This window comes from Artibeus jamaicensis, unplaced genomic scaffold (assembly GCF_021234435.1).
Source record: "Artibeus jamaicensis isolate MK-2021 breed Jamaican fruit bat unplaced genomic scaffold, CSHL_Jam_final contig_700, whole genome shotgun sequence".
NCBI classification, from domain to species: Eukaryota; Metazoa; Chordata; class Mammalia; order Chiroptera; family Phyllostomidae; genus Artibeus; species Artibeus jamaicensis.
In genome coordinates, this window is record NW_026521930.1 from 7,264,770 (window position 1) to 7,279,102 (window position 14,333).

At 41.3% G+C, this 14,333-nt stretch overlaps 1 protein-coding gene and 1 non-coding gene across 3 annotated transcripts in view; one reads left to right on the forward strand and one right to left on the reverse strand.

The window, feature by feature from the left end:
• The window catches only part of XPO6 (exportin 6), a 120,777-nt gene that overhangs the window by 43,864 nt on the left and 62,580 nt on the right, over positions 1-14,333 (forward strand). For both annotated transcript variants that reach the window (XM_053671478.1, XM_037140020.2), the window contains exons 5-6: positions 5,214-5,373; positions 8,121-8,198. In XM_053671478.1, coding sequence (XP_053527453.1) covers positions 5,214-5,373; positions 8,121-8,198 — 238 coding nt within the window. The remainder of the gene's footprint in view (positions 1-5,213; positions 5,374-8,120; positions 8,199-14,333) is intronic.
• Positions 835-964, reverse strand: LOC119045371 (small nucleolar RNA SNORA38). Its single transcript, XR_005081774.1, has one exon. It is a non-coding gene; the product is annotated as a small nucleolar RNA SNORA38 (small nucleolar RNA).

The window sequence follows — 14,333 nt, forward strand, 5'->3', positions numbered from 1 at the left end:
CCCTCATACATCCTAACCGGGAACCAAACTTGCAACCTAGGTATGTGCCCTGACTGGGAATTGAACCTGTGACCTTTTGGTTTATGGGACAACACTCCAACCAACTGAGCCACATGGCCAGGGCTTAAAGAAGACCTTTTAACATTTCCTGTAGGTACTGATTTGGTAGTGATGAACTCATTTAACTTGTCCTGGTCTGGGAAGTTCTTTATACGTCCTTTGATTCTAAGTTATAGGTTTGCTGGGTAGAATAATCTTGGTTGTAGGTCTTTACTTTTCATCACTTTGAGTATTTCTTGCTACTCCCTTCTGGCCTGCAAAGTTTCTTTTGAGCAATCAGTTAACAGTCTTATGAGAGCTCCCTTACAGGTAACTAACTGCTTTTTTCTTGCTGCTTTTAACATTCTCTCTTTGTATTTAATCTTTTGCATTTTAATTATGATGTGTTTGGTGTGGGTCTCTTTGGGTTCATCTTGTTTGGAACTCTGCACTTCCTGGACTTATATGTCTGTTTCTTTTACCAGTTTTCTGGCATTTTTTTCAAATAGATTTTTAATTTTTTGCACTCTCTTTTCTCCTTCCAGCAGCCCCATGATGTGAATGCTGATATGCTTGAATTTGTCTCAGAGGCTCCTTATACTGTCTTCATTTTGGGGGGTTCTTTTTTCTTGTTGTTCTGATTGTGTGTTTTCTTTTCGTGTATTTCAAATTGTTGATTTGGTTCTCAGCTTCATGCACTCTACTGTTGATTCACTGTAATTTATTCTTCATTTCAATTAGTGTGTCTTTCTTTACTGACTGGTTCTTTTTTATGGTTTACATGTCCTTTGTTAAAAATGTGGAATGGTTAATCTTGAGCCTGCAGGGAGCAAGCTGCCCCAGACTTTTCCAAGTCCACATTTCTTTGCCTCCAATTCTTACGTGCCCAAAGACTGGGAATCACAGACATGCTTTTGTAGGTGGGTTCCGTGTCATTCTTGACGGTGTTGAAGTTCTGTCTTAGTTCAACTACTCTTGCCCTAAGTTCCCTGAGCATCCATATAACTGATGTTTTGAACTTTTTATCTGGTAGATTCCTTGTCTCTTTTACTGGAGTTTGGTTCTGTTCTTTCATTTGGGGCATATTTCTTTGTCTCCTTATTTTGGCAGACTCCCTGTGTTTTTCTATGTATTAGGTAGAACTACTGTGTCCCCTGTGCTTGGTAGAGTGGCCTAATGTAGTAGGTGCCCTGTAGGGTCCAGTGGCACAGCCTCCCCTATCATCCAAACTTGGCATTCCAGTTGCCTCCCCTCCCCCCCGCCCCGCCCCGCCCCGCCCCGCGTGGACTGTGTTCACCTTCCTGTTGTATTTGAGCCATGATTGTTGTTCTCTTGTCAGTGGGAGGGATCCCCCCAGAGCAGGTCTTAATTCATCTGGGCTCTGGTGCCTGCTGAGTGTACCCCCTTGAGTGTGTCTCTGTGGAAGTGGTTGGGTGGTGGTTCGACATGGTCTGAAGCTGTTCACCAGGTGTGCTGGTTCTGGGACCTCCCAGGAGGTGCAGGCCAAAGTCAGCTGCTGCCTGTGTTCTGCTTGGAGCCACCCTGCATGAGCTACAAAGCTATCTGTGGTTGGATGCTATTTGTGCTGGGCTTGGAGGTGCCCAGAAGGGGGCAAGCTGCAAACCGCAGCTGGCTGCTGCTAATGCTGGGCCTGTGGCCACTTAGTGAGAGGTGTGGGGCATGCTGAGGCCAGATGTTGCTTGTTTGAGAGATTTTAGGAAAGTCTGAAGCAGGAGCCAAGACAGGCCATTTATATGGAAAAGGCACTGGAAACAGCTTGGGCAGACTTGCAAGTTTGGTGGGGTGGGGCCTCAGGGAATTATCAGGGTGGGACAAACAGTGATAGCTGGGTTGTTGGAGACTCAGCCCAGCTGCCAATACCTGTGGGGGGAAGGGCTCATCAGGAACAGTGGCCTCTGCTAGCACTTTTGTCTGGGTGAAAGTGGTCCCTCAGCTCTCATCTGTATGTTCCTGGTGTCTTTCCAGAAGCTATCCCAGCACTGGAGCTCAGAAAGAGAGAGTCAAGAGTGAATTTGTTTGCAAACCCTTTCAGAGGAACTGCCTGGGACTCCAGAAGCCCTTTGTCTTACTCAGCCTCAATTCTTGCTGATTCGTACAGTCAGAAGTTATGGGAACATCTCTTCCCAGCACTGGAACCTTGGGCTTAGGGGCCTGGTGTGGGGCTGGGAACCCTTACTCCTTCGTGGGGGACCTCTGCAGCTGAAATATCCCTCCCCATTTTTATATGCCACACGTGGGTGCGGGACTAGCCCATTCTGTGTCTCCACTCCTCCTACCAGTCTTGATGTGGCTTCTTTAAATCCTAAGTCATAGGACTTCTGTTCAGGTCAAGTTCAGGAAGTTCTGAATGATGGTAGTTCTGTAGTTTAGTTGTTATTTTGATATGCTTGTGGGAAGATGTGAGTACTATGTTTACCTGTGCCTCCATCTTTTAAAAATTTTTTTAAAAATATTTTTTATTGATTATACTATTACAGTTGTCCCATTTCCCCCCTTCATTCCCCTCCACTCTGCACACCCTCTCCCACTCACATTCCTCCTTTAGTTCATGTCCACGTGTCATAAGTCTTCAGCTTCTACATTTCCTATACTATTCTTGCCCTCTCACTATTTTCTACCTACCATCTATGCTACTTATTCTCTGTACCTTTTCCCCCTCTCCCCTCTCCCCTCTTCCCACTCCCCTGTTGATAACCCTCTATATGATCTCCATTTCTGCGGTTCTGTTCCTGTTCTTAGTTTGTTTCTGTTTTTGTTTTAGGTGTGGTTGTTTGTATTTGTGAGTTTGCTGTCATTTTACTGTACATGTTTTTTTATCTTCTTTTTCTTGGATAAATCCCTTTAACATTTCATAAAATAAGAGCTTGGTGATGATGAACTCCTTTAACTTGATTTTAACTGAGAAGCACCTGATCTGCCCTTCCATTCTAAATGAAAGCTTTGCTGGATAGAGCAATTTTAGATGTAGGTCCTTGCCTTTCATGACTTGGAATACTTCTTCCCAGCCCCTTCTTGCCTGCAAGGTCTCTTTTGAGAAATCAGCTGACAGTCTGATGGGAACTCCTTTGTAGGTAACTGTCTCCTACTGCTTATCTCTCGCTGCTTCTAGGACTCTCTCCTTCATTTTAATCTTGGGTAATATATTATGATGTGCCTTGGTGTTTCCTTCTTGGGTCCAACTTCTTTGGGACTCTCTGAGCTTCTTGGACTTCCTGGAAGTCTATTTCCTTTGCCAGACTGGGGAAGTTCTCCTTTATTATTTGTTCAAATAAGTTTTCCACTCTTGGCTATTCCTCTTCCCCTTCTGGTACCCCTATAATTCGGATGTTGGAATGTTGAAAGATGTCCTGGAGGTTCCTAAGCCTCTCCTAATTTTTTTTGAATTCTTGTTTCTTCATTCTTTTCTGTTTGGTCCTTTTTTTCTTCCTTCTGGTCTACTCCCGTGATTTGAGTCCCAGTTTTCTTCCCATCACTATTGGTTCCCTGTACATTTTCCTTCATTTCACCTAGCATGGCTTTCATTTGTTTATCTAATTTGTGATCAAATTCAACCAATTCTGTGAGCATCCCAAACCAGTGCTTTGAACTGTGCATCTGATAGGTTGGCTATTTGTTGCTTAGTTGTATTTTTTCTGGAGCTTTGATCTGTTCTTTCATTTGGGCCATTTTTTGTCTTGATGTCCCCGTTACGTAGTAAGGGGCAGAGCCTTAGGTGTTCACCAGGGTGGGTCAACCCAGTGACTGGGTTGTGACGCTGTTTGTGGGGCAGAGGTCCGAGAGGGACAATGGCACTTGCTCCACTCTTTACTGGATTTCAGCTCCTTCCACTGCTTCCCCTGAACAAACTGGGCCTTTCTGGTTCTGGTTCCTGGGTTACATTCTAGGACCCTGTGGGTCTCTCCAACGAACTCTCCTGTGAGGCTAGGAGTCTCTCCTGGCACCTCAATCCCACAGGTATTTTCCATTGGTGTTTTGAGGCTTTTATTTTCATGTGCTGGCACCCTGGTATGCCTGGTCTGTCTCGCTCCCCAGTTTTGCCTGGTTTGTCTGCATGCTAATGTGGGACTGCCGGATCTGTCAGCCGCCTTGTGCGCGGTACCCCTCTACAACCCACTGCCTCACTGGGTTCTCCGGCCCCTGCTTTTTTTTTTTTTTCCGATTTCTTTCCATTCAGCTGCCCAACTCTGCCCCTCCTACCAGTCTGGATGAATGTGTCTACTTTAACTCCTTGGTTGTCCAACTTTCATAACAGTTCAATTTTCTGTCAGTACTGGTTATTTTGTTTCTAAATTTTTGTCCTCCTTATTTTGGTTGTGCGAGGAGGCATAGTGTGTCTACCTACGCCTCCATCTTGGCTGGAAGTCTTTATTAAGGGAACTTTCTTATGGTGTAGTACAAGGGTGTCAAACTCATTTTCACCAGGGGCCACATCAGCCTTGAGGTTGCCTTCAAAGGGCGGAATGTAATTTTAGGACTGTAGAAATGTAACTACTCCTTAACTAGGGGCAGGGAGCCTGGAGGCTGCTGGGTAGAAATGAGGTGCTAGGTGGATAAAATAAGGTGGAGGGCCAGATTCGGCCTACAGGCCTTGTGTTTGCCACATGTGGTGTAGTGGATATTGTAGGTGCTACTGAAAATAATTTAATTTGCTGCATAGTATTTGCAAAATCATAGCTGTAGTTATAATTTAATAATGTGCATGCAGTGATTCTGCTTGCCACGTTTAATCTTGAACTTGCATGAAGCGTACAAAGCTTAGAAATGTACAGTTGATGTAACAACTGAATGTTGAAAAGATACCACAAATTAGTTTACACATAACTAATACATTAACCTGGGCAAAGTAACCAAAGTGGTGTGTAGAATTTGGATGTGTTTAAAAATCCTGTGTTAGGTGTAACAGTGCATCGGTGTAATTTTTAAGTTTATGGTATTATCATTTTGTCTTTAAAATAAGATGAGAATATATTTTGAGTGGTTAAAAGAGGTATATAAATATACACTCTAAGTCATTTTTTCTAAAATGTTGATTTATGTAACCTGCTCATGTAAGATTAAACACGCAGGTGTACTTCACAGGTTTAATGTTACCCAGTCCTCTTTGAACCTTAATGGCTAAAACAATTTGCTCAGAACTTACTTTTTCCTGACAGTTGATCCAGTCCCCTGTGACAACCCCCCTTGGGCTGATCATGTTAAAGACAACTTCAGAAGAGCTGGCTTGTCCCCGTGAAGACCTCAGTGTGGCTCGGAAGGAGGAGTTGCGGAAGCTGCTGCTGGACCAGGTGCAGACAGTGCTCAGCCTACTGACAGGTGAGGAGAGGTGATGCCAAAAGACAGAGGCCTGCCTGCACACACCTAGAGCTCAGGACTTGCCCTCAGTATTTTTGAGCAGTTGTTTTAGCTGTTACTGGACCAAGCACAAAAATGGAAAGGATGTGGAGCTATATTCCCAGCACCAGCCCAGTGCCTGGCATATGGTAGGACCTCAAAAAATATTTGTAATTTACTTTCCTTAAAATCTTCCATTAATTAGTCCTCACTCTTACTGTGATCGATGAGGTATAGAGTAGGTCATAGGAATGTGCAGAAAATGTTGATTTCTGCAGTCTAAGTAAGGTGGGTGGCAAGCACTTTATTGAAAATAATTTGTATTTAAGATGAGAAGAAATGGAAGAAGTAGGGAAATACAAAAATTTCAAATTATGTGTGGGGGACACGAGACAGGGGGTGCGATCAGTGCCCTGTGTGCTAGGTTGTAGTTGTATGCAGCATTTTCTTTGCCATCTTTTTTTTTTTTTTTAATCCTACCTGAGAACTGCTTATTTAGAAAGAGGAGAAGGAGGGAGGGAGGGAGGGAGAGAAAGAAACATCGATTGGTTGCCTTTTATATGCACCCCGATTGGGGACCAGACCTGCAACCTAAGCATGTGCCCTGACCAGGCATCGAACCCACGACCTTTCAATTTATGGGACTGTGCTCCAGCCGAGCCACACCAGCCAGGGCTCATCTTGTCTATTTTCTGTCAGAGCCACATAACAATGTGTGAAGAGTAACAGTAAACAGAATGTGATAGGAGGTAGGAAGAGAGCGGAGCACCCTGAGCTGGCAGGGCGGTGACCATGGTGCTGCCAGTGGAGCTGCTTGTTAGGTGGTGCAGGTACAGCTTGGTGAGTGTCAGGAGCCTGGGCTTGCTTGGAAATGTTCTAGTGCAAAGTGTTCGCATTTTCAGCTCCTCTACCCGTTTTTTTTTTTTTTTTTTGTATGTGTTGCAAAAGTGCTTGACATGTAGTGTGCACTTATCATTGGTTATAAGAATGCTTGATCAAAATTAATCTGGTTATTTGCCACTGTCCTTGTCCAGATCCCTAGGTGGAAACCCAACCCTCATCATTCACTCAAAGCACTTATCGACACCCCTGACTAGATGTGAAATTTCTCCTGTTAGGGACCAGGTCTGATACCTCTACTTCAGGCATTTACAGTGCCCCCCACCCCACCCCAGGTCTGTCTCTGTGGATTTTTCTTTTCTTTTTTTAACACTTTTATCGTGTTTTATTTCGAATATTCTATATTGTGTATTATATAGCAATTCAGTAAACACCTCTTCACAATAGTACTCTCTAATGCTTTCCTGCACAGTAGGGGAGGTCTGTGGAACCAAATCAGTGGGAGCCAGTGAATGAACGTTTTTGGCCATCACAATCACTGATTGGCTGGGGCCTTTTTCAGAACCGCAATTTGATATATTAAGATAGATGAGATTTAATCTGCTGTGATTTTCCCTTGTTTAGTCTATGGGTTTTTCTATTTGGATTTTTCATAAAAATGGAATCATATGATATGTGACCTTTTGTGTCTGGCTTCTTTTACTTAGTATGATATTTTTAAGGTTATCCATCCTATAATATTAAAATACTTTGAGAACAAAATATTTTCAAAAGCTTTTGTGATCCTCATAGGTGTCAGGTTCTGTAAGGAGAAACAAAGAGGAATAAAACACAGTCTCTGCCCTCTGGTAATATTTACTCTAGTGGCAGAGAAGGACAGTTAAAACTGTGTTAATAGCTATAGTAGAGGTATGTTTTATGTGCAACAGATAGGAAGACTTCCTGGAGGAGATGATAGCTGAGTGGAATTCTGGGGACTAGAGAGGTAGTAGTTACTCTGGTGTGAAGGTCAAGTTGGGATTCTGGGGGAGGAGAGCAGGTCAGAAGCTGAGAAAGGGAAGGACCTGTGTGGAAGGAACAAGAAACAGTTCAGTCAGCATGATGAAGCCTTGTGTGTGGGGGTGGGGTGGGGCGAGGTGGGAAGAGCAGAGGCCAGTTGCTGAGATGATACGGATGGTGCTGTTTCCTCGGTGAGGAAAATAAGAGGATTAGTGGCAGGTTTGTGGGGGGAAGGTAAATTGAGTTTGGAATATCTGAGTGGCCCTGTGGAAGAAGTAGTGAGAGCCTTGGCCAGGTTTCTCAGTTGGATGGAGTGTCATCCCTGTACACTAAAATGTTGCAGGTTCAATTCCCGGTCAGGGCACATACTAAGGTTGTGGGTTTGATCCCAGGTGGGGGTGTGTATGGGAGGCAACCAACTGATGTTTCTCTCTCATATCAATGTTTCTTTTTTAATTTTTATTATTTATTTACTTATTTTTAAAGATTTTGTTTATTTGGAGAGAGGGGACATGCAGGAGAAAGGGAGAGAAACATCAGTGTGTGGTTGCTTCTCACGTGGACCCCTACTGGGGACCTGACCCACAACCCAGGCATGTGCCCTGACTGGGAATCGAACTGGTAACCCTTTGGTTTGCATCCCGAGCTAGTCCACTGAGCTATACCAGCCAGGGTCACATTGATGTTTCTTTGCGCCCCTCCTCTCTCTAAAATCAAACATATCCTCAGGTGAGAATTTTTTAAAAAGCCAGACATACACTTGAGAGAGGGATCTTTAGACACTGATGTTTGATCAAAGATATCAATAAATTGCTTTTCTGAATCTGATTTGCATATGTTGGACTTTATTTTTCTCTTAAACTCATTTGTTTCTCCTCTCTTGTACATAGGTATCTTGGAGACTGTCTGGGACAAGCACAGCGTTACTGCTGCCACCCCACCACCGTCCCCAACCTCAGGAGAAAGTGGTATGATCTGCCCACCACACATGGCCTTTCTCTTTTTATGTGCAGTTGAGGGTGTCGGCAGGATAGCAATTGCTTATTTATGCCAGATAAAGATGCTGGTGCTTCCTTAATCTATTTTTGGCCTTTTTGCCCATGTTTTCTGAGTAGGTAGCTTTCTTAGTTCCCCCTAAGTACTCATACTTTCTAATATAATATTTTGAACGTCATATTTTGTTTCTTCCTTGCCCATCAGGAAGATGGCACCTTTGATCTGTCTGTCGCTTTCCATCCCCTTCAGCTCAGAACTGCTTATTCTCCTGATTTGTTTTTCTTTCTCAGTTTTCATGGCTTTATTGCTCCTGCTGAGATTGGTAGGTGCCTGTGGGCTTGACAGCTCTGCTTTGTAGTTATGCAGGGGTCACTGCTGCCTGAAGGAGGGGACTGGGGACACGGAGTGCTTTCTTCCCCACTGGTCTCAGAGAAGAGTCATGTTGGCCTGGGCAGATTGAAGACCAGTGTGTAGTGATCAGCTCTGACTTTGCATCAGTTCAGAATAATTTAATAAAGCCTGGGCATATTTGCAGTGGTCATTTAATAGTTTACTGTGGTTAGTTATTGTCCACAGTTATATTAATATCTGTTTCAAAAGTTAGGATGCAGTTCACCTAAAAATGGCTACTTTCAAGAATGGATGGAAAGAGGAAATTGTGTCTGAGCAGGAACTTTTAGTTTCTAAATGCTTCTGTTTACACTAAATGATCTCAGATGCTTTTCAAGTAGAGTACATCCTGTGAATTGGCACATCTTTCTTCCTCTACTATAAAGGTTGATGTGGCTAATGAGAAATATTTCCACATCTTAATCTTTCACCCCAAGGAAGTAGGCTGTTGAAATCAGACATCTCTGAGCCCACGCTATTTGATGTAGCCTGTTATTAATATGTGGAATTGAAATTCTTGCAGTTACTAGAGAATTGAAAATATTATCTTGAGGTTTTGGGGACTGCTCATAGTATACTCAGTTATTCCAGACTCCATTTATCATACTTGGATTAAAAACATTTAGAGTCATTTGCCATGCTTCTTACATTAAAATCTATTACAGAGGTTTAGAGGATATTAAAAACCCAAAGGAAATTCAACTTTATTTGTACTTGGTAGCAAACCTTCACTTTCAAAGTAGATATTTGAGGTGACTTAGCAGATTTTTATTTTGAAATATTTGATTAAAGAATAAAATTGCAAATGATGCAGAAATTTGATTTTATGAGAGCACCCCTTGGAATCTCCTGCAATTTATTTAGCTGATCTTAAAATGGGTCATTTCACTTAAGTAATAGTTTGCAAAGATTAGTTCTTTTGAATTAATTTGTTTTTGGTAGTTGAATCCTGGCTTAGTATCCAGTTACAGTTAGGAGTAGCAGTATACCCCAGTAAAACTTGGTTTTCTGTGATGGTTTGCCACTACCAAAATCTGTGTGTTTTAGTTGGCTTTGTGTTGGTACATTAAGCTAATAACTCAGTTTATGCTTTGATAGACTTATTTTCCTTGAGGCCAGGTTGGGGAATATAAAAAATACCAATTAAAAGTAATGCTTGCTCTTTCACGTGTTGCATAGGTTTTGTTTATGAGATTAGGTAAAATAAAATATGAACTAATTTGACATTTCCATATAAACAAAACCTAAACAACATTGTGTACTTATTGACAGTTGCCTCTTGGACATTATTAAAGTATTTTTGAAGCCTTGAATTTTAGTATTTGAGAAAAAGCAAAATAAATTGAGAATATGGGGAGGCCTGGGGAGTTAAGTAAGCTCTTAAGCTGGTATGTTCACTTGTTACTTTTTTTTTCTTTGTAACAGTTGCAAGTAAAATCATCAGAATTTGCCTTATTATTTGGACAGCACTGATAATTCAATCAGTGTTTGTTTTGATGCTTTTACTCAACTGCCTTTGTGTACTCATGACACCAAGTTAAGCAGTAAAACTTCTAGAAAAGTGTTTAACTTTTTTGACCATAAGCTTAGTTTTATGGAGGAAATTCATTCTGAGAAATGTCAGGGCCCAGTGAATAATCAAATAATTTTTAGACATACCCCATCAGTAGCCCAGATGGGCCCTCCCTGCCCTGCCTGAATCCCGTGCAGCTCCCTGTCAGACGCACCCTGTGGGCCTTCGGTCTCTTTCTCATACACTGTCTTGTAAAGTTGTTTTCTGTCTGATCACTTTCAAAGAAAAAGCCCAGGGACTAGTTCCTGCAGCAACAGTCATGATATAGAAAATGTCTTAAAGGCTGTTTGTGGTTTATTTCTCAGAATAGTTCCCCAAATTGTTGCCTTATCTCCTAAACTTCTTCGACCAGACCAGATGTAGATGTGAAATAGATGGTGGTTTTACATTTGGTTTACAAACGAACTGGGGGCTCATGGAGGGTAACTTGCCAGAGGTCACATCACTAGTTAGTGGTGGGACAGGAATACGTGAGTCTATTATTCCTAATCTAGGTGCGCCGTCTTTGTCCTAAATTGACTTTCTTAATCCCTCTCACCACCTGCGCCAGCCTCCTCCTTCAGGGTTTGAACCCTGACTCTGCCACTTCCTCTTCATGCCCTCTGACTGCTGATGTCCGCAGCTGTAAAAGGAGGGTAGGAGAGAAGTGAGGGATGATGTGGATGTGTCCTCTGCAGGCCGTTATTCCTTCTGCCCGTGTGCAGCCTCAGCCCTCTTAGTCTTTTTGTCTTTTTTTTTGCTTGAACAAATGGAAAAAAAGTGAACAAAATAATGTTAGACAATGCTGTGATTCTGAATTAGCTCTAATTGTTCTGCAACAAAAATTTCTCATTCACATGGTGTATATTTTCATAGTTCTGTACATAACACTGGTGATGGAAAGTGTTTCAGGGAGCAGCTATATTATAGAATTTGAGTTGATTGAGACCAGTTTATACTTTCCTATTTTCCCCCCAAACTCTTTCAAAATTGCACATCTTTGTGCACTTGCAAATCTTCCCAGGTATTCCCTTATAAGCTACTTATAGAAAGATGGGACTTGGGAGAGCCAGTCACAACTCCTACGATCTCATTTTCTCCCCCTAGGGCTCCTTGAGTAAAGTTTCTCTGCAGTTTACTGCACTGAGGCTGCAGTTAGGTCAGTGGTTCTCAGTTGGGGTGATTTTGCTCTGTAGGGAATTATTTGGCAATGTGGAGGAATTTTTCAGTTACCATCACTGGATAAAAGATTACTGTTGGCATCTGGCAACTGGAGGCTAGGGATGCTGCTAAAATGTCCTACAGTGCACAGAACAGCAAAGAATGACAGTCCAAATTTCAGTAGTGCTGAGGTTGGGAGATTCTGAGTGAGTAAATACAGAATGCAGTAGAAAACTTATGAAATTTTAATAATGAAAAAAGTAGAAAAGCTGAGGGGGATCTTCGCATGAGCTGGTTATAGGTGTTCCAACCATGTCTTGGTTGCTTCCAAGTTAGTAAATGCACTGGAGTCATCCATGCATTTCTTGGTGCGTGGGCGCATGTTGCTGCCAGGGCCTGGCCCAGTTCAGGGAAGAGAAAGTTGCCCATAGGTTTTATACTCAAGGTTCCTACCCTCTTACACGGGTAGCTTGTTAAAGCCCTCTCAGGGATGCAGAGCCTTTGTTCTGTGATAAGTCCTTCCACTTTGATTAAAATATAATTTTTGAAAATCTCTTCCATACTCTGCCAAGTAAAATCACTTTCATTGAGAAACAACGTTAAAAGATTTTTTTTGTTTTGCTTTCCTGATTAGTCCTTGTTCTTAACAGTTTCTGTAATTGCAGTCATAGTATACACAGTATATATGGCTTCGAAGTCCTAAATCTTTTTCTATGTTGGAATGTTAGCTTTCTTACTGATCATTTTTCCTGGTTACATAATTTTTCTGGGTAACCTGCCTTCTGGGAAGGAGCATAGGATTTGGGGTTTCAGTTTCAGCTTCAGCTGTGCCTCTCAGTAGCTGAGGAACATGGGGGAAATGCCGAATCAGTCTATCTTAATTATCCTAACAGTCTGTAAATGCAATAATAATACCTACCTCAGAGCTGTGGACATTCAGTGAGAATATGTTTGGTAAGTGCTCTGTGCGGTGCCAAGCAAATAACAACAGCAGATCAACAATGGTAGCTGCTCTGAAGACCGTTATTGTCATCTGTGTTTTAATTCAGCATTCCCCATTATAGAAAAAACCTTCAGAGCTAAAGAGTGGGGACAAATTTCCTTTTTTTTTTTTAAGCCAGAATTTAGTCCTACTTAAACATGTTCAAGAGACTTTAAAAAGGCTTACAGGCCCAAAGACATGCAGATTTAATTTAAGATTATACTTAGGTGGCATCTGTTGGTTCTTCATCGTTAAAGCCTGATTTTGATCCTGGTTTAAGGATCAAACTATGCCCCAAGAATTCTGGTTGGGTAGTGGTGGTTTCCTCCGACTCGGGCATCTTCCATAAACAGCCCTTGGCCCATGGGTGACGAACAAAGCAATACCAGAAACAGTATCTTTGGCAGAGAGTTGTATGACTCAAGTGTAAAGTCACCACAGCAGTTTCAAAATCAAAATTTTCTTATCAATCCTGTAACAAACCGAACATTTTCAGATTCTACTTGAACACCCTTTTAGCATTATTCTTTGAAACCGGGTCCTGTGATTTATCAGCTCGGCCAGTTGAGATTATGATGAGTGCATCTGGTACTCAATGCAGCTCTTTAGGGGCAACTTTTTAATCTATTTGTAACAATGCAAATTAATCTTTTTATTAATAACCACTCATCAAATTTTAATGTTACATCAAAGAATAGCTACAGTTATTTTTTTCTTTTTTACTCATATATCTATATGTGCAGCTGGGTTTTCTTGATGTAAGTGAAAAGAACATACTGCAATAGATTTAATGGAGAAGCAGATGAGAGAATCAAGTTATCTTCCTTTAAGTCAGATATTAAAGAGATTTCCAAAAATGTATAAACAGTGCTATTCTTATTATTTTGGGGAAGCAAATTGTAGTTTTTTCCATTTGAAAATACATTATTTATGCTAACATGTAATGGGTTTATTGTTACTAAATATTTGAAAGGTTTTCAGTTTTAATTCCTAATATGACAAATGCCAGTATAAATGGCCTGTATAAACAAAAGCTTTTTGGTTTCCTTAATGTTATTTTTAAGAAAAAAACAAAAAATATTTTTAAGAGCGTTAAAGGGGTTCTAGGACCAAAACCTTTGAGAATTGCTAAGGTTAAGGTACAAAATAAAATGTAAAAATTTACCGACTATTCAATCATACAGAAATAACATCATTCCAGACATCTGTCTGTACCAGGGTGTCAAACTAATTTTCACCGGGGAGGTCACATCAGCCTCATGGTTGCCTTCAAAGGGCCGAATGTAGTTTTAGGACTGCATACATGTAACTACTCCTTAACTAGGGGCAGGGAGGTTGGTGTTGCTGCCAGGTAGAAACAAGGTGCTGGGCCAGATTAAACAAGGTGGAGGGCTGGATTGGACCCGCAGGCCTCGTGTTTGCCACCTGTGGTCTATATATTGATAAACAAGAGATACAACTGAATAAAGAGGCAAAATGGCATTGTATTATAAATTTTTATTTTTTAATAAAAAATGACATTTTTGTTTTAATTTAACAGAAGTATTAAATGGAAGAAATTGCTGACTCTAAGATGCATTTTCCACAAGGAATATTTGTTTGTAAAAGATATCTCTAAGGTTAAGAAAAAAAAGATTATGAAAGCCAGTTTCTTACTCCATGTTTTAATTTTAGACCATATGTCTAGAGACTTCTTGCTTGTGAAAGATGACAGAGCACACCCTTCTACATTAAATCCAGGGCTTGCATAGTCCCTTTGCCACAGCTTCTCCATTCCTTAATTTTTTACTTCTACTTATCACTTTATTTGCATGGTTTTATTGTTCAGTATCCTCCTCAAGAAGAATTTGTGAGCAATATCCTATGTGAGTTTTGCATGTTTGAGAAATGTCACCTTTCTTTATACTTAAAGGACAGCTGTGGGTTAAGTTACTCTTTGCCCCAGGACTTGGAGATACTGCATCACTGTTTTCTTGCTTTGAATGTTACAGTGGAGGAATCTGAATTCAGTGTTTTCTTCTT